Raw genomic sequence first — 22,466 nt, 5'->3', positions numbered from 1 at the left:
TTCAACTATATAAATTTTATATATAAATTTATATATTATCAAATTTCAATTTTAATATTATATTTTTTTTCAATTTTAATATGTATTTTAACCTGACGTTGATTTAACGTCAAAATGCATAAATTCAAAGTAAGACCGCATATATTACAATTTCTCAAAAATAAAATATCGAAAAACGCTTGAGAAGCGATTCGAAGAGAAGATGTCGGCCCGATTGCTGAAAAAGGTTCTTAACGAGCAAGCACCACCGCATCACCACCTCAACTCCGACGAAGCCAATGATTCCGACGATTCCGACGCCGCCCTTATACGCCGCCCTAATCCTTTCAATCTCCTTCAGGACGACGACTCCACGGCCTCAGACCAGGTCAAAATTTAATTTATATTTCTATCATTATTCTGACAAATTTTTTTCCTCTTCTTCTTTGTTACTGCTATTGTTACTTAAGCATGAATCTTGGACTAATCACTTTATAAGAACAAAGAGGAGGATCGTGAATTCGGGCTTTCTCTCTGCGAAGTGATCGATTTTAAGATTGGAATTGGGGAAAATATTAAAGAGTTGTTCTGTTCAGACCTTGCTGGACCCGAAATCATAAAAAATTACTTTACCTACCATCGTTTATTAATGCTCGTTAGAGATTCTAGCTATATTCCGTACCGCGTAGGTAACACCAATGAACATTCGCGTGGATTTATGACTTGCAACCTTGGAGGAGAGACCATAAGACTAATCTGTTAGGTGAAACTTAAGTACTAACCCACTATTTCTAGCGTAACTGATGTCAGACCATAACATGTGGCTGATTAGTGGATCTTGGGCCTTTAACATAGTAGGTGCTGCTTGAAGCAGCTTTAAAATAAAAATTCGCTGGTTGAATTGGAAATTGCTTAGTGGCATTCAAGTAGAAAAACACTTATTGAGTTCGAAATTGATTTCTAGCACATCCCTTACGATTGTATTTCAAGTGGCTTTTTCGCTCTCCAATTTCTAGCAGAATTGTTTGACCGTAAGCTGTCGTTTATGTAATATTCGATGATGTACTTGATACATATAGGCTATTGCTTACCAGTTATGGTGGTCTATATTTTTGCTTGCCGTCTGGTAGATGGCACAGTGATTGAGACTCTCCTAAGAGGCTTCCTGAGGCTAACTACGTCCTCTTACAACCTGATGTTTATTCATTTTGCTCTCAGTTCTCGTATTGGTTATATTGTAAACTACTATTTTTTTCCGTGTAGTATTTTATGGTGTTAAATAGAAACTAGCAGGAAAAATAAGACCACTCACCTAACACAGCTCAGAGAAAGCAAGGGAATTAAATTTATAGGTGACTGTCAAAAATTTTGCCAACAAGGTTCATCACTCGACTCTTCTATTACTTACCTAAATGTGTCGGTCTTGCTGTTTATTACTTTATGTCATACTTTTGTTACTTCGGGCAGCAACACACTTAACTCCTGCGATTGATGCCACTACAGCACCACTGTAAAAGCACGTTTATGTTCAAAAGCTCCAACTATTTATTAATTGAACTTGGTGTTTGCCCTCTTCAAAAGTGTGTGAAGCTATACTTCAGTACTGGCTTTGTAATGACTAGAAGTTGTGATGGAAGCATTTTCAAAGTGCACATGTATTGCAATCATATGCAAACGCAGTCTATTTATTGTTGCTCCTGAAAATCATGCCTATAACGGAAAAATGCTTTTCTTTATGTTTTGTCAATTAGATTGCTATTAGAAATTTTTGTTGCCATAAATGACAGTGTATCTGCAGGAAAAGGGTGACATTGGTGAAGAGACCTCAAATTGTGACATTGGCGAGCATACCTCAACACTAAAAGCTGCAGATTCAAAGCCGAGTACCAAATCGAAGAAACATAAGAAGAAGAAGAAGAAAAACAAAGAAATAAGCATTGAAAATGATGAATTATCTTCTAATCAGTTGTTAGAAAACCTTACTCTGGAGACTAGCTCTTTTAGCAGTAGCCGTCAACAGATTTCTTCTCGTATGAAAAAACTGAAGCTGCTAAAAGCAAATACTGGTGGCACGGTGAAGAAGCAGTTTAACTCCTCTATCTTACTGGTTGATCCGAAATTTCTAAAGGCTGAAAATGAGTTGCGTAGGATTTTTGGTTCCAAGGTAGTAAATTCATATGAAAGAAATCACTCATCTGTAAATTCTAGGCAGATTCATGGTGGGAGACGAGGGACTCATAGCCTCAGAAGAACTATTCTTGTTTCTCCATCTGAACACTGGCCACGATGGGATGGATCTTTGTCCATGGAACTGCTTGAGACTAGAGATGGTGTTCACTATTTCAGGTAGTTGCCGATGAATGCTTTTATCTTGAAGCTGCGGAAAATAAGTCTAATTTTATTGTTGGAGATACTGCAGAAATATGGGAATTACATATGGCGCTTTAAAGTGTACACTTAATGCAAAACGTAGATATCGTCAAGGAATGGTGCTTGGGAAAGATTAATCAAATAAAGTTTCAACTCGTAGTCAAAGAGAATTATCTCCTAGTCAATGTTCTCGCTTCACATTTAAAATTCTTGTGAGACATAATTGCAAGTGCAAGAAAGTCTTGTGCGAATTTGAATCCATAGAATACCCCACCTCATAGTGTGAACTCTGATTAGGAAGATTATTGCAAGTTTTTATGTCTTTTGTCGTCGTCTGTTTTTCTAGTTGCTAATTTGTGCTGTGAAATGTTGAATGCAACTTCGTAACAGTTTTTGGTCTATGCCATTTAGGTATGTGCATTCATCATCATATTCCCAATCTCAGAAAGCTTTTGAAGCTGCAAAGGCTATGCACGATCTTAACGGTATTGCAAGTATTTTGATGTATCATCCTTATCACATAGATTCGTTAATGACATTGGCGGACTATTTCAAATTCACGGGCGAACACCAGATGTCGGCTGATGCTATTGCAAAGTGTCTCTATGCAATGGAATGCGCATGGCATCCACTATTTACTTCCTTGCAGAATGGCCAGCTAAAGTATGTCCATGAGACGAACAAACCATTCTTCTCACTACTTTTCAACCACATGAAAAACATGGACAGACGCGGCTGCCACAGATCTGCCCTCGAAATTTGTAAGCTGTTGCTTTCTTTAGATTCAGATGATCCTGTAGGCAGCATGTTCTGTATGGACTACTATTCTTTAAGAGCCGAGGAGTATGCCTGGTTGGAACATTTCTCCGAAGAATATACAGGTGATAATTCCTTGTGGCTATTTCCTAATTTTTCTTTCTCACTTGCTGTGGCAAGATTTTACCTTGAACAAACTGAAAGTTCAAATGACGGGCAAGTGGATGCTCGAAGAGCTGGTTCACTCGATCTTATGAAGCAGGCCTTGATGCTTCACCCATCAGTATTAAAAAAATTGGTTGCCAAGGTACCCCTTAAGGATCGGATGTGGACAAGTGTGGTCGAGCATAGTTTCTTTCGATCAGAGGAACTGGGAAATCCGTCCCTGGATCACTTGATTACTATATACATTGAGAAAAGTTATCTGATATGGAGGCTACCTGATCTGCAGAAGCTTTTACTCGATTCTGCACGCTTGGTAATTGAGACGCTGAAGGACCAAGGAAGCATTGGTAGGGACTGGGCTTGTGTGAGGGAAGAAGCCTTTTCGTCTGAGAATAATGAGTGAGCATCATCTTGTTACTATGATCATCATTGAATCGATCTGCCATAATTTGTGCTTGCTAAACATTTTATTTCTCTTCCTCTTTGCTTCTTTTTCAGGTACTCTCACTTGCTGATATCGGATTTCTCGGATACCACCCCAACAATGCCACCTGATAACTTGCAGGACTTCATAGTCGACCAGAGGGCGGTCGTGAATGACCAGCAGCTACCGAATATTCATGAAGATCATGTGCTCCGTGATGTTGCAGATCGAAATGCACTAGCTGTTTTATTCGAGTCCTTACTACCGTGGGTGAATTATGGAACCGAAGATGGTGAGGTTCTCCACCGTGACCAGCCTGATCAAGATTAGATGTCGTTTTGAAACTTTATCTGAGCTTAGCAGAAATCAAGATTTTCCGTGAATGGAGAATTCCCAATCTTCTTGTTTATGATTTGTTAATTTAATATAGTAGTTTCGACGATGAAAATTATTAATTTCCCCTTCTCACAGTTTTTGTACCAAATTTAAAAAAATGTTTAAAAAGTTTTCGTGTTAGAAGAAGCAGGTGATTTCATTGTCCCTCCATCATTTTTAATCTAATCTTTAATAATATCAGACAATTTATTTGAAGTAAAATTATAATATTTAAATTTAAAATAGATGATAAATTGTGTTTTATGATTAATTTAAACACAAGTTTAGCAAGTTTTCGTTTATTTAAAGAGTAATTCTCTTATAAAACGGTCTCATGAATATTTATCGTGAGACGGGTCAAAATCGTACCGATATCACAATAAAAATTAATATCTTAGCATTAAAAGTAATAATTTTTTATGGATGACTCAAGTAAGAGATCTGTCTCATAAAATATGACTAATGAGATCGTCTCATATAAGTTTTTGTCATATTTAAAAATTTTCAGTTATTCATGGATAATATTATTTAGTTTTCATAATTTAATTATATAAAATATAAATAGTTTTGTTTTGATAAAAATAATATAATTAATTAATAAATAAATTAAATAAAAATATGAAAAAGGTTGTTGACAGGCTGGCGCCCCCACAGAATCACTGGTAAATATTTTAACAATTGATAATAACACGACGAGCTTAAAGAATAATAATAATCAATATAAAATTCTCTTCTCCGTTTCCTCCGACAATCTCCGCCGGGGTATCACACCGCCGAACAGCTGCCGTTACATTGATGAATGGAAGTAAACTAGTGTTCAGAGGAAGAAACAGCCATGTCTCGGCAAATGACGTCATCCGCTTTCCACAAATCCAAAACCCTAGATAACAAATATGTACGTACACGTCTTCACCGTAAGTGTGTCCCTTTATGTGCAGAAATAAGTGGAGACGGTTAAAATGAGATGATTGTGTGCAGATGCTTGGAGATGAGATTGGAAAAGGGGCGTATGGGAGAGTGTACAAGGGTTTGGATCTGGAGAATGGTGATTTCGTGGCAATCAAGCAAGTCTCTCTCGAGAACATTGCTCAAGAGGATCTTAACACCATTATGGTCTGATGAATTTCGTGTTTTAAAAGCAGTTTAATCGCTGTTTATTGTCATCATTGTTATTGAGTTTTTATTATATATTTCTGCTTGAATTATAGTTAATTCAACTAAATGCTTTCGAACCCAGTTTATCTTGCGATAACATTTCTTATAAAATTCAGCACACTAGCTCATTCTTTGGTTTCTGTTTTTTATGTGGCCGGCATTGGAAATGTGATTAACAGCAAGAGATTGATCTTCTCAAGGTAAAATTTTGTTCTTAAGTGCGAATATTTTAAGTTTCTTTCTGCACAGCTTCGACTGCATCACTGTTTAACGATTAGGTACTGCCCTGTAACTCTGGCTGCTTATTACATTTACTAAAGAAAGTGATTAAACTCGCTTCTCTAATGCTTTTCCTCCACAATTGTTCGTGTCTATGGGTTTCCTCGTTGTTTTGTTGTCCCTGCCTGCAATAGCTAACAATCTAATTGACAAATGAACTTTAGCACCTGATTGACCACCTATCTGTGTTTCAGACTGCAGTTTTGAATCTTTTGATGCTGTTGGACTGCAGATATATATGATTTGGTTTATAATTGTTATCTAATTGCTGTGTGGTCTATCTCACGCAGAATCTGAATCATAAAAATATTGTGAAATATCTTGGGTCGTTGAAGACAAAAACCCACCTTCACATAATATTAGAGTATGTTAAGCATTTAATCTTATCAGTGCTCTCCAGCTTGCAACCATTCGACAGGGTTGGAAAATAATTTCTGTCTTTTTTGAAGGTACGTGGAGAATGGTTCGCTTGCAAACATCATTAAGCCGAATAAATTTGGGCCTTTCCCTGAGTCTTTGGTGGCTGTATACATAGCCCAGGTTTTAGAGCTGATTTATTTTCTGTAACTTTTTTTTCTTTCTTGTTGATTCAGGTTTCAAATATATTGTGGTGTGACGTGGTCAGGTATTGGAAGGTCTGGTATATCTACATGAACAAGGAGTAATTCATCGGGATATCAAGGGAGCTAACATATTAACGACAAAAGAGGTGCCCTTTTATTTTTATTTTTGATATCTTGTTAAATTTTGCTCTTTGCCATTGTTTTTTTTTTCTAAAATTGTTATGATCTGTTCTAGTGTTGGGATCTAAATGATCGAAATATAGTTTAGAGGGGTGAATAAACTCTTGAAAATATTTTTGTAAAAATGAGCTGTTCTAACAATTTTATTTTTTGTAAAAATGAGTTGTTCTAACAATTTTTAAGCTATTAAAATAAGTATCCTTGAACGGCTGGCTTCGCTGGAGCACTTAAAAATGAACAAGTGCGGAAACGGTCTGGCTATGCTCGTGATATCAGTATAGACAATAGTTAATAATAAACGACTGGAAAATGAATTGAAAAAGTCAATGCGTAAAGTAAATATCACATGTATATTATAGATGTTCGGAGACAAGAACACCTATGTCACATCTTGTTCCACTTAGGAAAGATTCCACTAAAAGATTTGGGTTTTATAACTTTTTGTAAATACCCACTACAATTAGGACTTATAAAAGCCTAAGTTGTTACTCTTAGCGATCACTTTATAAATCTGGATTGTTTGGCAATCTTTGGTCCAACAGACAACCTTAGTGAAGTAGCACAAAGATGATCGTTGTTGATCGGATATGAACTGTAAGGCTTGTGCTTGATTAACAGCTTGAAGTTAGAAAGATTTGATTGCACAATAATTTTGGAATGCAGATCTTCATATTTATAATTGAAAAGCCTTAACAGTCGGAAATGACTTTTCAACGATCATCTGTACTTGTATCCGACAGAATGTCATTCTTTCTCATTCATCGTACACTCGTCATTAAATGTCATTTAATGTCTCTTTGCTTTTTCTAGCTTTAGTCCCTATAGTTTTTGAAAAGTTGCTTGACTTGAGACATTTTAGAAAACATTCCTGTCACATCAACGGTAGGTAGGATACTGTGCCATGCACTTTATCTGATTTGCTTGAGCTTGAAAGTATCCCTTGTTTTGCTCTTATCTGATCATTTTAGAATCGTTGGATAATAACTTTTGATCACGTGTCCTGAATTAATTTCTTTGGACCGGTCATCAGACTTTGATACAACTGTCTGAGAAACCTGAAATACAAAGAGCAAGCGGCTGGATCCTGTAACAGCTCGATTCTGTTAATTTGTCAATCACCAAAATTAGGGTAATAGAAATATTCTTAACATCCAGTATAATTTGCTAGATTATTTTCTGTATTTTGTCTGAAGCAAAGGGAATTGAATTTTTGACAAATGATAGAACAGCTTCACCTTTAGGTGCTTTTGTTTTCTGTGTGCATCTATACTTTTCCCTTAATTTGTTTTGGCAAAATGTTCAAGCTTTTTGGATGGTATTTCTTTTGCTAACTTAAAATTTCAGGGTCTTGTGAAACTTGCAGATTTTGGGGTGGCAACCAAACTAAATGAAGCTGATCTTAATACTCATTCGGTTGTTGGAACACCGTATTGGATGGCCCCTGAGGTATCTCTCTGATCCTCTTCCTCCATTCTAGTCTAAGTTTTTTCTATCAAGTTGAAGTTTCTTATATGTGCCTTTGTTGTGTAAAACATTGTTTTGCTCCTTCTATGGTTGAGTAAATTACCTCTGTTTGTGACACTGCGATTTTGTTTGCTAGTAAGCTCACAAGATAATTTATAATCTTATTGTCTTATTGCAAATAATCAAATAAAAATATGGATATTGAGTTCAAAGGCTCCACATGAGGTGCAGTAGCTTAATAAAATGCAATGATTTTTTTACTGTTTGGAAAACGAATAGGTATGAAGGTTCGTGCTTGAAGTTTGCTATGCTTTTCAGGTTATAATTAATTGAATATTGTTATGTGGTGAAGTACTGAAATTATTTACTAGTTGCAGCATGTCATACTCTTTTTGGGATATCAAAATGTATTTCATCCATTAACCATTAGTATTTGATGCTCAAACTTATTCTAATACCCCACCATTAGTAAATTGTTAAGTATGAATTTCATAATAAAGTTTTATAGTCATATAGACTTACTCACACAAGTCAATTCAAGATTCCTTCATGATCTTGGGTGGATAAAATTGTGATTTTTGCCTGTATGATATTACTCCGTTTCATGTTGATGCAAATGCTTATTTCCACACTTTCTAATGAGAGCATACTATTAATTTAGTTTGACATGATGTATGATATACTTTATTTCACACGTTGGATCAGTAAGTTATCCAGTGTTACATTTATCAGTAATTACTTCTGAGAGGCATGTCGGTGTACTTCTTCTTTTAGGTAATTCTGCTGTCATATTGATGTTCACTATCGCAGGTCATTGAAATGTCAGGAGTTTGTGCTGCTTCTGACATTTGGAGTGTCGGCTGCACTGTCATCGAGCTTCTCACATGTGTACCACCATATTATGATCTTCAGCCTATGCCCGCCCTATTTAGGATTGTGCAGGTAGAAATCAGGTCTGAGTTATCATCATTCTAATATGCATTCCACCATAATTATTGCTGCACATCATGTGGGAATTTCATTGTTTTTTACAACCCCCCATGGCATTTCACCCTATGCTAATTCTAAAAAATTAAGATACTTTGTACTTTTAACCAACAAACACACTGTACATGAGATATCCTTTCTTTGTGCAATAAAACAAACTGGGTGCATTTATTGTGTTCTTCAACCGAGATATAATTGCTACTCTGCACATGATACTTTATTTGTTCTTTTCCAGGACGAGCATCCTCCAATTCCAGATGGTATATCTGCAGATATTACCGATTTCCTACGTCAGTGCTTTAAGAAGGTCAGCTGGAAGATATGATTGATTTCTGTTTTCTTGTTTTTTTTGGTATGTAATTGTTTTACGTGTAATGATGGTGTTTGGTTGATGCGTTCAACTCAACTTGGTTCCAAAATTTTGAGTGTGTATTTGAAAATAACTTTGTGATAGTGTCCGGGTAACTTATTTGGGTAACTTTCTATCCATGAATAGACTTGCCTTGTCTTACCACGATAGTGACTTTTTATCATATGTATATATCTACGCTGACTTTAATATTTAATGTGATATTTCAGGATGCTAGACAGAGGCCTGACGCAAAGACGTTACTCTCACACCCTTGGATACCAAATTCAAGGCGTGCTCTGCAGACCTCTCTGCGTCATAGTGAAACATTAAGGTATATTAATAGTGATTCTCTCTTGCTTTTCAAGTTTTCCCTCACCCATAAAATGAAGATATCTTTTTGTGTTGTTTACCAGTTTTTGGTACTTTAAATAGTTTTGAATTTTGATATGGATATTACTGCAAGGGTGGAAGTACACCTTAATTGTTTTTTAACTTCAAAATATTCTGTTATTAGACATTGGATCCAAGCTGAAGATACAAATTTAAGAAACTTACTTGGATCCAGTATTAGTGGGATAGTTCAATATATATGCATTTCAAATTCTAAAAATTTGCAGAACCATTGAGGACGTTGGATCTGGGGGTACGGAGTTAAGTAGAGGCGAACAAGGGCATAATTCTGAAATCTCTCCTGCTGAGAATGTAAAGTAAATTTTGTTTGAAATTTGCCTCTTTTCTGGCATTCTTTGTTGCTGCGCATCGAGTTTTATATATATATATATTCTCTATCGCATGCTTGTACTCCATGAGAGATGCTGTTTTTACCATTTGCTTCCATGAACCTTGTTTCGCATTTCAGAAAATCAAAACAGGGATGCTATCATCTGAGCGTGTAGGAATCAGCATGTCTTCTGGCAACAATATATCTAATGTTAATCACTCTGAGGAAAGAGCAAATAACCTGGAGGAAGATATGATTTCAGATTATGTTCCCACATTTTCTGTTCATGGGAAATCACCATTACAAGCCAGTTTAAATAACCTAGTAGACAGTTACGAGGCTCCACTTTCTGATTTTTCGGGACATAAGAAATCCAACCTGGATCATCAGTCTGAAATGTTGATCAATGGTGAATTTGAACGGCCTGAGTCTACAAAGAAAAAAGAAGTTGCTAAACCTGTTCAAGGAAAAGGCAGTTCTGTCAATACAGAGCAGGACACACTAAATTTTGGCCAAAAGAGCCAAGATTATAGTCCTCGGAAGGTAATTTAACCTTTTTGTGGATTATCTTTGCAGTTTGTCTATCTTGACATGAATTGTCAAGGACATTTTTATGATGTTGAGTCAATCTTTTGCCGTATCTCTATCTTGACATGGAATGTTGAGGACATTTTTAGACATTGAGTCAATCTTATTGAGGGTGCAATAATCGGTCTTTGACATATGCATAATCTTTTATTTGAGGAGAATATTATAATTACTGATCAAACCTCTCAGGCTCTCACTTTATTTTATTTCTCAACGGAGCCTTCATGACATGAATCTTTAGTTGTATTATGCATGGGTGTCTGCTCATTTGAAATCTTGGTTATTTTTGTTCCTGCATTAGGTTGATTGTATTTTTGTTCCATGGTTGTTTGAAGGCCAATGATGATTCTATTTACACAGTCGAATAGAAGTGTGTTAGTGAGAGAAAGTTTCAGGCTCCTAGCTGGATGGGAAAGCATAAGGAGTTTAAGATTTTTTCTGTTTCAGAGTTGTCAAGGAATTGGAGTTTTTTTCTGCTGTTAATATGTTTCTGGTTTTGCGTTAGGTTGCGCGGACCACTTGTCTGCCTTTTGTAATTATAACTTTTAATTAATATAATATAATATTGTTTCTTATATAAAAAAAGACTATCAACGATCAATTATGAGGCTCGATATCCAAAAAAATAGAAGTGCGTTAGTGGGCCACTTTAGCTTGCTTGTTTATAAATTACAATGAAGTAGCAATTATTCAACAGATTAATAGAAGCTGTGTTGAACACTCATATAAGTTAAAGGTTTATATGCTACCGTGGTAATTTAATTAAATTGCCAAGTTTTCCCACCAGCTGACGCAATCCAGAAAAATGATGCAGAATTGGCCAAAAATTGATATTATCTTCATTCTGATCCTTTAAGTGATTCGAAAGAACAAGAGTAACTAGTTTTTCGTTGATTATTGCATTATTGCTTCATCCACCATTCCACTTTATCAGGCTTCTCATTTATTTAAATGCTAAATATTCTTATTCAGTTTATTTGTCTTCTACAATACTTAGACTGCATCTTCCATTGGATCGGTACTCTGTATCTTTTTATTGCACAGGCATTTTATGGTAATTTGTACTATAATTTAATATCCTGACATCACCGTGAAGGCTGAGAAGTCATCAGTAATCTCAGGAGGAAATGAGCTGAGCAGATTCAGTGACACTCCTGGTGATGCTTCTTTGGATGACTTATTTCATCCATTAGAGAACCTTGAGGATCGGGGAGCTGAAGCTTCTACTTCTGCATCCTCCTCCCATGTTAAACGAGGCTATGCGGTCTCTGACAGTGGAAAGAATGATCTAGCCACAAAGTTAAGGGATACAATTGCTCAAAAACAAATGGAGAATGAATCAGCACAGGCAAATGGTGGCGACCTATTGCGTCTAATGATGGGTGTTTTGAAGGAAGATGTTATTGACATTGATGCTCTGGTACGATATACATACTGTACTGGATTTCTTATGTTTTGGATATAAATGCCTACGTGTTGTTTACCCATACTTGCTTTGTAGGGATTTGAAGATAAATTACCTGCAGAAAATCCTTTTCACCTTCAGGTATTTTTTATTCCTTATTGCTGGATGTTTCCATGTTATTTTCTCATTTTTGTTTACTCTATGGTTTTTTTTTTTTAAGTCTTCTGGATTTTGGTCAGATCGCTTAAGTTGGATTTGGCTGACTAATTTTCCGATTATTTGTTTTGGTATCATGTATATATTTCTTTCGTTTTTATCCATGTAATTGTGTTTCAGACTTGTGATCAGATCTCTTAAATTAGATTTAATTTATGAATTAGTGATTCAACGTTGTGGCATCATCCGTCATGTGTTTTATTCTTCCAAAATAAGTGCATAACTGATTAGCTTGTTGTGCATGCCATTGTGTTTCTTTGTTGCAGGCTGTCGAATTTAGCAAACTAGTGTCGTCCTTGAGACCAGATGAACCAGAAGATGTGATAGTCTCTGTTTGTCAGAAGTTGAACACTTTTTTCCGTCAACGACCTGAACAGAAAATAGTATTCATCACACAGCATGGTTTTCTTCCTCTAATGGAACTCCTAGAGGTTCCCAGAACTCGTGTATGTAATCTGCAAGAAAATGAGTTCATTTGCCTTGTTGACGCAGTGATTAATCCCTTTTTAAATTTCAGGTCATATGTTCTGTGCTTCAAGTTCTGAACCAAATAATCAAAGACAACACTGATTTTCAGGAGAATGCGTGCCTAGTTGGGCTTGTAAGTATTTTGAATGCCTTGTGTCAGTCTCTCCCTCCCTCCCTTAGGTTTTGAATCATGTACACAAATGGTGTGATGAAGAGAAAGATGGATGTGGTTGTAAGTTGATGGACGTTGGTTATGGATTACCACACGTGGGTTCTCTACACACTGAACCTCCCAAAAGGGGAAGTTCTTTTGTAGGTGAAATATCCAACTGAGCTTGAAAATTTTCTAATTCAAATTTCCAAGCTAATTTATTTGTACATACAAAGCTGTGTATTGTGCTCATAGTCTCCCAACTTCATCTGTTGACTTAATATGGGAAAAACAATCAGTTCCTCTTGAATTTATTAAGTGAGCGAGTAGGGTCTTTGACCAAATTTTATACCAATGGAATCCTCGTATTCGTAAGGTGCATGTAGTCAGACTCTATTATGAACTAATTTAAATGATGCAGTTGCCAATATAATTAACTATAGCTTTTAGTAATCAATCTTATTAGGTTCTCAAAATTTTCTCCAGTATCGATTTGCATCATTTTGAAAGTCATTTTTTGCTGCCACCTTGGCAGAAGCAGAGGACATCTAGGCAGAATATTCGAGACAATGAATCTGAACCTCCGGCCCCGCTGCTTAAATGGGCTTAACATGATAGCTTTTCATTACTTAAAGGCATAGTTGCATTTTTAAGCTGTGGACCATAAACAATGTATATCTCTGCAACAAAGTAATATTATACTGTGAAAATCTTCATCAGCTAAATCAATTATGTGAATTTGAATATTTTTGTAAACCATACTTATCGATTGGTTATTTTTTAGATTCCTGTTGTGATGGGTTTTGCTGTGCCTGATCGTCCTCGAGAAGTTCGCATGGAAGCAGCATACTTTCTGCAGCAACTATGTCAATCGAGGTTGGTTTGTTTATTTACTGTGTTGATTTTTCACCAAATCCATTTTTTGCCACTTAAATCCTTCTTCTGAGCAAATGATAAAAACTTTGTTTTCTTCAGCTCTTTGACACTGCAGATGTTTATTGCTTGTCGTGGTATTCCCATCCTGGTGGGCTTTTTGGAGGCCGATTATGCAAAATATAGGTTTGTGATGGAAGTACTTGTGTGCGTTATAGAATTTTGAAAACTTGGAACCAAAATGTATGCACACCCTAGTGCTATATCATTTTAATCCAAAATCACTGAGTCTTTTGCTTCCTAATAAGAGAGTACTTTACAAGGCTCAGATTCTGAAAAGTTCCATATATACTCATCATGAATTGCATTTTATTAGTATACCCATAAACTCATTCCTATTTCTTCACATGCAGAGAAATGGTTCACATGGCTATTGATGGTATGTGGCAGGTTTTCAAGCTTCAGAAGTCCACCTCTAGAAATGATTTCTGTCGTATAGCCGGAAAGAATGGGATATTACTCAGGCTTATTAACACTCTGTATAGTTTGAATGAGGCAACACGTCTAGCTGCTATATCTAGTGGAGGTGGATTTCCTCCAGACGGTTTGGCTCCAAGACCGAGATCTGGTCCTCTGGATTCTAGCAATCCTTCCTTTGTGCAGATGGATCCATCTTATCATGGGATCGACTTGCCGGATCACTTTAAAGTTAAGCAGGGAGATCATGTATCACAAATTGGAGCACAAGAACCTTCACCAGTTTCATTATCGTATTCACCTGATTCAAAAATTTTACCTCCAGATACTGACAAACCTAGATCAAATATTGCCACTGTGGAGTCCTCAGGTGCTTTTAAGGGTCCAGAATCTGCATCATTGGAAAAAGGATCTGCACCTCTAATGAGAGATCACTTTCCAGCCATTTCAAGAGATCGGGAAGGTCTAGATCGGTGGAAGAATGATTCTTCCGTAGCTGAAGTTGATGTAAAGCCGCAAAGAGGTGCAAATGTACCCAGTAGAATATCCACGGATAGTGCCCCAAAATCTTTTGAAGCACCAAAATCTTTTGAAGCAGCATCTAATGGATTGCATTTGTCTGTTGCTGCTGCTAGCCAGCAAGAAAATGTTCGACCCCTTTTGAGTTTATTGGATAAGGAACCTCCATCTCGCCACTTCTCAGGTCAGCTAGAGTATACGCGGCATCTCAGTGGTGTGGAGAAACACGAAAGCATACTGCCACTATTACATGCATCTAACGACAAGAAGACAAATGGACTTGATTTTTTGATGGCTGAATTTGCAGGTAATTATTAAGGTTAAATTGCATCTGAATCTATTAATGTTATTACCATGCATAAATTTCTCTTCATGAATTTTTTCTTCATTGCACTGGGATGAACTTTCCATGCAGGGAACGTTCATTCATCTTTGAAGTTAAACGCTAAATTATTATGATTTTTTTGCCAGAGGTTTCTGGACGCGGACTGGAAAATTCTAATGCTGATTCACTCCCAAGAAGTTCACCAAAAGCTGCAAATAAGAAGTTAGGATCTTTATCATCTAATGTAGGAAATGCTGCCACTCTGGGCCTTGCTTACCATGCAGCATCTGGTGTGCTGTCTGGTTCTGGAGTATTGAATGCTAGACCAGGGAGTGCGACATCATCTGGGTTACTTTCTCATATGGTATCTCCATGGAATGTTGATGTTGCCCGGGAATATCTTGAAAAGGTGGCAGACCTTCTACTTGAGTTTGCCACAGCAGACACCGCTGTCAAATCTTACATGTGTAGCCAAAGTTTGCTTAGCCGTCTTTTTCAGATGTTCAATAAGATAGAACCCCCAATTTTGCTAAAGGTACTTCGAAAGGTTCTGAATGTAACATTGCACTTTATCTTCGATCCGGTCTAGCCATCTAATTTTCTCATCATTTTGTGACTATTAGTTGTTGAAGTGTATTAATCATTTGTCAACCGATCCACACTGCTTAGAGCATCTTCAGCGAGCAGATGCAATCAAATATTTAATCCCAAATCTTGATCTCAAAGAAGGTGCTCTTGTGTCCCAAATACATCATGAGGTTAGATTTTTTTTTTGTCATCTATCATAATTTGGAAAATTCAGTATCAGAATAGGAGTTCTTCAATGAAGGGGAATAGGGCTGGTGTTTGGAAGATGGGTTTTGTATGTCTTTTCTGTTACGTATGATATGAAGTAATCAAGCATCATGATGTCATATCACATGGTGGTTCCTCAATATCCAACTTTTTGTTGTAGTAGTTGAATTAGAAACTGAGTCAAGGAACGACTGCTGATTTATCTTTAGGGATATGCTTACTTGTGAAGAAAGTGAAATTTTTACATAAGATACAATTTCTAGGCAGGGAATACTTATTATTAAAATTTAAGATTCGTAAATATATTCTGTCAACAATGTGAAGTTTGCTTGGAATACAAGTTCTGAACTGTTCTCTTGCATAAACTTGAACATGCCAAGTTTATCCATAACTGGATAAGTACCTAACAAGTTTCATTTGCTGAAGGTACTTAATGCGCTATTTAACCTCTGTAAAATTAACAAGAGGAGACAGGAGCAGGCGGCAGAAAATGGAATCATTCCGCATTTAATGCAATTTATTATGATTGATTCCCCTTTGAAACAGTATGCATTACCTCTTTTATGTGATATGGCACATGCTTCACGGAATTCAAGGGAGCAATTACGAGCTCATGGAGGATTGGATGTGTACTTGAGCCTTCTTGAAGACCAGCTCTGGTCTGTGACTGCCTTAGATTCAATTGCCATATGCTTGGCCCATGACAATGAAAACAGGAAAGTGGAACAGGCTTTACTAAAAAAGGATGCTGTGCAGAAACTTGTCATATTCTTCCAGTGCTGTCCGGAGCAGCACTTCTTGCACATATTGGAACCATTCTTGAAAATGATCACGTACTGGTTTCTACTCCATTGTCTATTTACATTCTATATATCTATATGCACTTCTCATGATGCATCTCAATTATGTTAATATGCTTTTATTGTCAAGCTCGGCTTATTAAATTATTGATCACTTCTCCCTCTGTAACTGATTTATAAGAATTAGCTTTGGCCTACTTTAAATATGGAGCAGGTTATAAAATATAAAGTAATGAATGTCACTGACATATGAATAGTTCGGCATGCCACGGGCAACCCCATTTATATTTGTGTGGGGGCTGCACCACAAGAAATCACGCTTGCAGCTCTCATCTTACCAACGTGTCAACAGCGGATTACTGTTGTTCACGACTAAGCCTGTCTTTACTGGTTTTAAGAGTCCAGAATAAATTAATAAGTTTAAAATGAATTGAGTGGATGGGTCTCTTTTTCGTATTAGGTGCCTTACATTTTTCTGGGACCTCTTAAATGCTTGCGAGTTATGCATTAAGATATACTTTTAGTAGTGGTATAGTTGTGTGAGTTCCTTTGATTTGTATCAGGTGAACCACTTTTGTTCAGCAAAACCTGTGTCTTGTCAGGGGGAATTGGCAGATGCCCGTAATAGTTTATCTTGGGTACTACTAGCAACGAGTTCAACTTAAGAATTAGTCCATACCCGCCCGAAATGTTTATTAATTTTGTTCACTGACGACCTTAGGTCCAAAGTTTATATATTCCTATAAAACGTGTTGTTTTACTGAATTGGTATCATTGACTAACTATGCCAACCTTACCATCCATGATCTTGTACACTAAAGAAAATATCATCAAGTGTTTGCATGACTGTCATAACCGTGATTCTGAAGTAAGGACTTATGTTTAAACATTTCCGTTAATCAGAGATAGCTTGCGAGTGTCCTACGAATGAATGTTAGAAAATAATATAGGGAATATAAAATGAAAGAGAAGCAGCCACCAGTTTTTTGTTGCTTTGTCAGTTTATCTGCTGTATCAAGTAACTGCAGGTCATTATTAATTTGATTCTGGCTTTCACCGAGAATCTTATATATACTTTTATGATGCAGGAAATCGTCTCGAATAAATACTACTCTTGCAGTTAATGGCTTAACTCCTCTGTTAATTTCTAGACTCGACCATCCGGATGCAATAGCTCGTCTGAATTTACTTAAATTGATTAAGGTGGGCAGCTGAGTTCTCACATTTGTTCACATCTTCTGCATGTCATATAGTTTAAACTCGGTCTCTAATGAAATTCTCGGTGGTAGACCCATCCCACTTTTTTTTCTCCTGATGTGTATTACTAAAAGAAATACTTGTTCTTGTAAAGATGTACTCAAGCCTTAGGTGTACATAATTGATCTCGGCTAGTCGTAGTTTTGATTTTCCATTTCTGACTCTAGTTTCTATGATAGTCATGTTAAGAAGTTCCTTGTTTGGTGGGTGGTTAATATGTATTCGTAACTCTGTGAATATCGTAATTTGATTGAAAGTTTAGCATGAAAATTGATGCCCCTTAACTGGATGCGCTTCATTCGTCTATGGGCTTTTCTGTCGAGGTTCTTGCCAGAAATAGCTTCAATGGCGGTGATGTTCATTACAAGTGGGTGACGCTTGGTGGATGTGTATTTTTGTAAAGATTAATGGCATTATTGCCAAGTGTTCTTATCCTTATAAGTAAATTTGTGTACGAAGTTTTTCATCTTCCTCCGTACTTGGTACTGGATGAATGCTTAAAATGAAATCTAAATCCATTTTGAGGCATATGAAAGCTACCCATGTTTTTACGAGGTTGTTTGATCCTCTGCTGTTTAAAAATGGCGAGGGATTTTTTTGATACTTTTCACTATCCGATCATTGTTATTTATTATTGTTGTCAGGCTGTATACGAGCATCATCCTCGTCCAAAGCAACTGATAGTCGAGAACGATCTGCCTCAGAAGCTTCAGAATTTGATCGAGGAGCGAAGAGACGGGCAAAGTTCGGGAGGGCAAGTGTTGGTAAAACAAATGGCTACTTCACTTCATAAAGCACTTCATATCAACACGGTTTTGTAAATTCATGTTTGGGTGGCTGTTTCTTGAGGTTGTTGTAAAGTCATTCATTTCATTTACAATGATGTTTTCTAATTATTTATCTTCCTTTTTGTTTTCTACGTTTTTTGTTCTTCAATGAGCTTTGGAAATCACAATTTGTGTAATTTTGTGAAAAGTATTTCAGTGGGTAAGAATCTAATAGAGCTATTTTTCTCGATACGTCTACGTTACCCATTTTACCTTTCAAAGGATCCTTAATTTTTGTTTATATATGGAACATAATTTTTAAATATAAGCCAGGCTACGTATTCTCAAGCATGATTATACTCTTATTTGCAGTACTGATATCTATATTTATGATATTTGCGCGCTTATGTTTATTATACTGTTAATTACGTTGATTTACCTCTTATATTTTATTATTGACATTCAATATTTTATAATGGACGGACTTAGTTTCTTCTTGTAATTTTAATAATACGTAGTCGAATATGAGAACATGTTGAATGCGCACACGCACAAGGGATATTAAATATCTCGAACCTGATTTCTTTTTCTTTTGAAAGAGTATGATATGTTAATTTAATATATTTATAAAAAATATGAATAATTGATGTAATAATCTTATGCACAAAATCCATAAATTAATATGCTAAGATGGTTATACCATCTATTCTTTTTCAGAATCGTGTTCATTTTAAAGTTGAAGAAATGGGGGTGTGTGCGTCTTGTGAATTTACTTGTGAATTTAAAATAAAGCAACTCTTTTAGTGTATCGTGGATGAAACTTGACAATGTCATCAAATGAAATTTTGATATTTGTGGTAATAATAATATACTAGCTGAATTATGAATCTATATGTTGTTAATAAGCAAATAAGTAAAAGACAAAAGTTGAAATTGTTCCAAAACCAAAAAGAATTTTAAACTTGAATAAACAAATAATGAAACTAGAACACTAAACTAGACGAGATATTCATAAATTTTTAATATTCACCCTTGAAGGAAACCATCCACCTTAGTGTTAACCGAGGAAGACAAAAACTTCATGCATATCGGTGAATTAACTCCAGATAGAGCCAATATGGCAGCAGGTATTCCCCACAAAGAGTCTCCACATATCAATCCTGAGGCTACCGCAGGTCCATATTCCTTTGCACCCTTCTTACTCTGTCTCTGCCATAAGAACAGAATCAAGCTTCCAACGCACATGTCTATGGCGAAATACGCTCCGAGATAGAATGGTATAGCCATGCACATCGGGCTCGGTATGAACTTGCAAATCTTGATGTCATATTTCTTCAAGATTTCGATAAGCACATTGATCACCACAGCAGAGACAAAAAACACAATCATGAGGGATAAGCAGTTCTTGGGTAGTGAGGAGAAACCTTCGACTCCTAAAGTGGCGATGGCACGGTACATCATGGCGAATGGAGCAGGATATGAGCCACTTTGATCCCCGACATTGTAAGCTTTGAAGAAGAACCAGAACACGAGAGGCGACATGATGCAGCCAAGGAATGTGCCGTAGACTTGGCCGAAAAACATAGAACGAGGGGATGATAGAGTTAAGTATCCAGTCTTGAAATCTTGCATCAGATCGGAAGCTGTTGACACGATGCTCATCATCACACCGCAAGAGGCCAGCCCAGCAATGATCCCACCATGTTCTACACCGGCCCATGAGCTGAAAATGAGGATTGCTAGTTTTCCGTAGTTTGACGCCAAAGACCAGTCTGTTAGGCCACAACCATAGGCGTTGCAGAAGGCTAGAATGGGTGCGACGGAGTATGCCACAAGTATATGGTACCATTTTAGCTGATGAAATATCATAGGTATTAATCCCACTGATAAGGCTGCCAATAGGACGTATCCAGTTATGGCAGCTACATTTGGGATTTGATCTTTCAAGAAATACTCTTTTCGCTTTTTTTCGTCATAGTCTCCAATCTGCTGGTCTTCCTCCATGCTATCACTTACGTGTTTCTGTTCTGATTGTTGAGCCATGAAATTTTTTAGGGTGACTATCACCATGTAGACTACATGATATAGGCCGTCTCCGAGCATCATTGAAATAGCAATAAAGACCTGTTCAATAATATCCAATAGTTGATCAAAGCTTTCTTATTAGGAACGAGAAAATAACAGAGGACAATGTTTATTTGAGGATATAGTTACAGATTACTTACCCTGTATCCTTGAATTCCATGAATATCGCTCGCTTTAAGACCAGCCTTATACCAGCTGCCTTCCTTGGTCTGGATTAATGGCCACATTACTCCCCAAGAAAGAATTGCGCCAACGAGTAATGATACGTTAACCATGTAAGGGCAGATCATACCAACCCCAACATATGTAGTTGAGAAATCAAAGTTGAACCTAGAACAGAACAAAGCAAAAAAATCCCACAAGTTAATAGCAGCTAGTTCAACATCAAATGACGTGTATATATAAAGTTGGCTTTTGAATGAATCCTGTTTCCTAAGAACTTCGTTTCTTCGAGTTAAAATACCTCTGTAGGCATATATGAGTACTCATTGCATGACTCGCGAGCAAAATTTTATCAACATACTGCGCGTAATAGAACCTAACCTTTGTTTCAAAGCGTGGAGACCAAATGTAGGAAAGCTGTCGAATCCGCAGCCGTCACCAGCAGCGAAGAACCACTTGAAACATGCGAACATAAAGCTACCAACGAAGGATTTGAAGAGACACCACACTTGTTTCTTGGCTAGCTTTGCTCCTTTAGGAGTGTGGAAACTGTTGATAAAGTATGCAGTGGCAGTTCCACTGGGATATGACAATTTGTACTTCAAAATCATCACCTAAAATTTCAAAACTCCAAGTAATTATTACAGAAAGCTGAACCATGATAAATGGATTTACGTGTTCTAAAAAAAACTAATCGAAATCAAACCTTTCTGAGTGGTACTATTGAGAACAAACCCACAAAGCTAACAACAAAAAGGTATCCAATCATCCATCCAACAGAGAGTTCCTTCACATTAATCGCAGCGCTTCCAGCTCCAGCAATCTTAGGAGTCATTGCAAGCAGATAACTTGCTGTCCCACCTGCAGATATCATCATTCGACGTTAATGGATATATTCATCGTGCATCATTAATAAATTTCTTAGCTTATTTATAAGGATATTGGTATATGGATACAAGGTATAATTTTTTTTTAAAATAATTGAGATACACTAGCACGGGAGGATACATATATTTCATACACTTGTAGACACACACACACACATTTATGTAACTGTATCATTATATATTTTTTTGTGAAAATCTAAAACGATAAATAGTTTGAAGAGTATAGTGATCAACATATTCAAACACTAAAATTTCACAAAAAATATTCAGTCATCTAAATTAGTATTGAATTGCTAATCAAATAAAATAACACAGGAACATGCAGAAAGGGATTTATATAATGTTCTGTATAGTACTATAAATTGCAAATTCCTTTCCAAATCCATACACATATATATATATATATATTCAAGACATTGTTGTAGTACTGAGTTAGAAACATACTGCTAAAAGCTATGCCAGATGATGCAACGATACAAGTTTGTATGACAGTATTCTCCTGTCTGGTAAAAGGTTGCTTCAAAAGACCGCATTTCTCGACCAAAACAGTCCAAGTCTTCACCATCGCAAATCCAAGAAGCCCCGCCGCCACGTTCAGCGAAGGTATAACCCCTGTCGTCAGATTCAACTTGCACACGATCACATTGAACACAAGGCTCAACACCAGACTCGTCACCATAGATCGAAACGTTATCTGTTTCCGCCAAGACGGAATAGCCGTGTCCACAAAGGCCTTCTCCATCGCCGCCTCCTCTTCACTGTGAACCTCGCCGCAGTGGCCGCCTTCGATATCTTTTGTTCCATCCACCATTATATATATTACCAGAAAAACCCAGTTTCTTTTTCTCGATCAAAAAGACTAAACGTCGGCAAAAGTATCAGAAGATCACGCAGAAGGCTTATTTATAGAGGATCGAAAGA

At 36.7% G+C, this 22,466-nt stretch overlaps 3 protein-coding genes across 5 annotated transcripts; 2 read left to right on the top strand and 1 right to left on the bottom strand.

The window, feature by feature from the left end:
• Positions 1–144: 144 nt before the first annotated feature.
• Positions 145–4,308, top strand: LOC142532857 (uncharacterized). The gene is made up of 4 exons (XM_075639377.1): positions 145–367; positions 1,778–2,325; positions 2,761–3,669; positions 3,769–4,308. Exons 1-4 carry the CDS (start codon positions 203–205, stop codon positions 4,022–4,024), a joined length of 1,878 nt encoding a protein of 625 aa, XP_075495492.1. The 5' UTR covers positions 145–202; the 3' UTR covers positions 4,025–4,308.
• Positions 4,309–4,765: 457 nt separating this feature from the next.
• LOC142533620 (MAP3K epsilon protein kinase 1-like) lies at positions 4,766–18,678 on the top strand. 3 transcript variants are annotated; one of them, XM_075640444.1, is made up of 24 exons: positions 4,766–4,964; positions 5,048–5,182; positions 5,404–5,424; positions 5,794–5,867; positions 5,953–6,043; positions 6,129–6,212; positions 7,591–7,692; positions 8,521–8,652; positions 8,933–9,004; positions 9,277–9,380; positions 9,667–9,751; positions 9,909–10,313; positions 11,455–11,778; positions 11,860–11,904; positions 12,246–12,425; positions 12,497–12,580; positions 13,383–13,474; positions 13,574–13,657; positions 13,885–14,774; positions 14,939–15,327; positions 15,416–15,550; positions 16,014–16,420; positions 17,476–17,590; positions 18,289–18,678. In XM_075640444.1, the coding sequence occupies exons 1-24, from the start codon at positions 4,905–4,907 to the stop codon at positions 18,463–18,465; spliced, it is 4,287 nt and encodes a 1,428-aa protein (XP_075496559.1). In that variant the 5' UTR covers positions 4,766–4,904; the 3' UTR covers positions 18,466–18,678. The 3 variants fall into 3 exon arrangements, with proteins under 3 accessions (XP_075496559.1, XP_075496561.1, XP_075496560.1); XM_075640446.1 differs by lacking the exons at positions 4,766–4,964; positions 5,048–5,182; positions 5,404–5,424; positions 5,953–6,043 and having other exon boundaries at positions 5,811–5,952; positions 6,097–6,212; positions 7,610–7,692; XM_075640445.1 differs by lacking the exons at positions 4,766–4,964; positions 5,048–5,182; positions 5,404–5,424; positions 5,953–6,043 and having other exon boundaries at positions 5,812–5,952; positions 6,097–6,212.
• A 620-nt stretch (positions 18,679–19,298) lies between these two features.
• LOC142533088 (putative metal-nicotianamine transporter YSL7) lies at positions 19,299–22,466 on the bottom strand. Its single transcript, XM_075639706.1, has 5 exons — positions 21,990–22,466; positions 21,365–21,519; positions 21,040–21,272; positions 20,637–20,826; positions 19,299–20,535 (listed from the first exon to the last, which is right to left on the bottom strand). The coding sequence occupies exons 1-5, from the start codon at positions 22,354–22,356 to the stop codon at positions 19,438–19,440; spliced, it is 2,043 nt and encodes a 680-aa protein (XP_075495821.1). The 5' UTR covers positions 22,357–22,466; the 3' UTR covers positions 19,299–19,437.

This window comes from Primulina tabacum, chromosome 18 (assembly GCF_025594145.1).
Source record: "Primulina tabacum isolate GXHZ01 chromosome 18, ASM2559414v2, whole genome shotgun sequence".
Classification (NCBI taxonomy): domain Eukaryota; kingdom Viridiplantae; phylum Streptophyta; class Magnoliopsida; order Lamiales; family Gesneriaceae; genus Primulina; species Primulina tabacum.
Note: the sequence above shows the minus strand (reverse complement) of the source record. Positions and strands in the feature narration are given on the sequence as shown.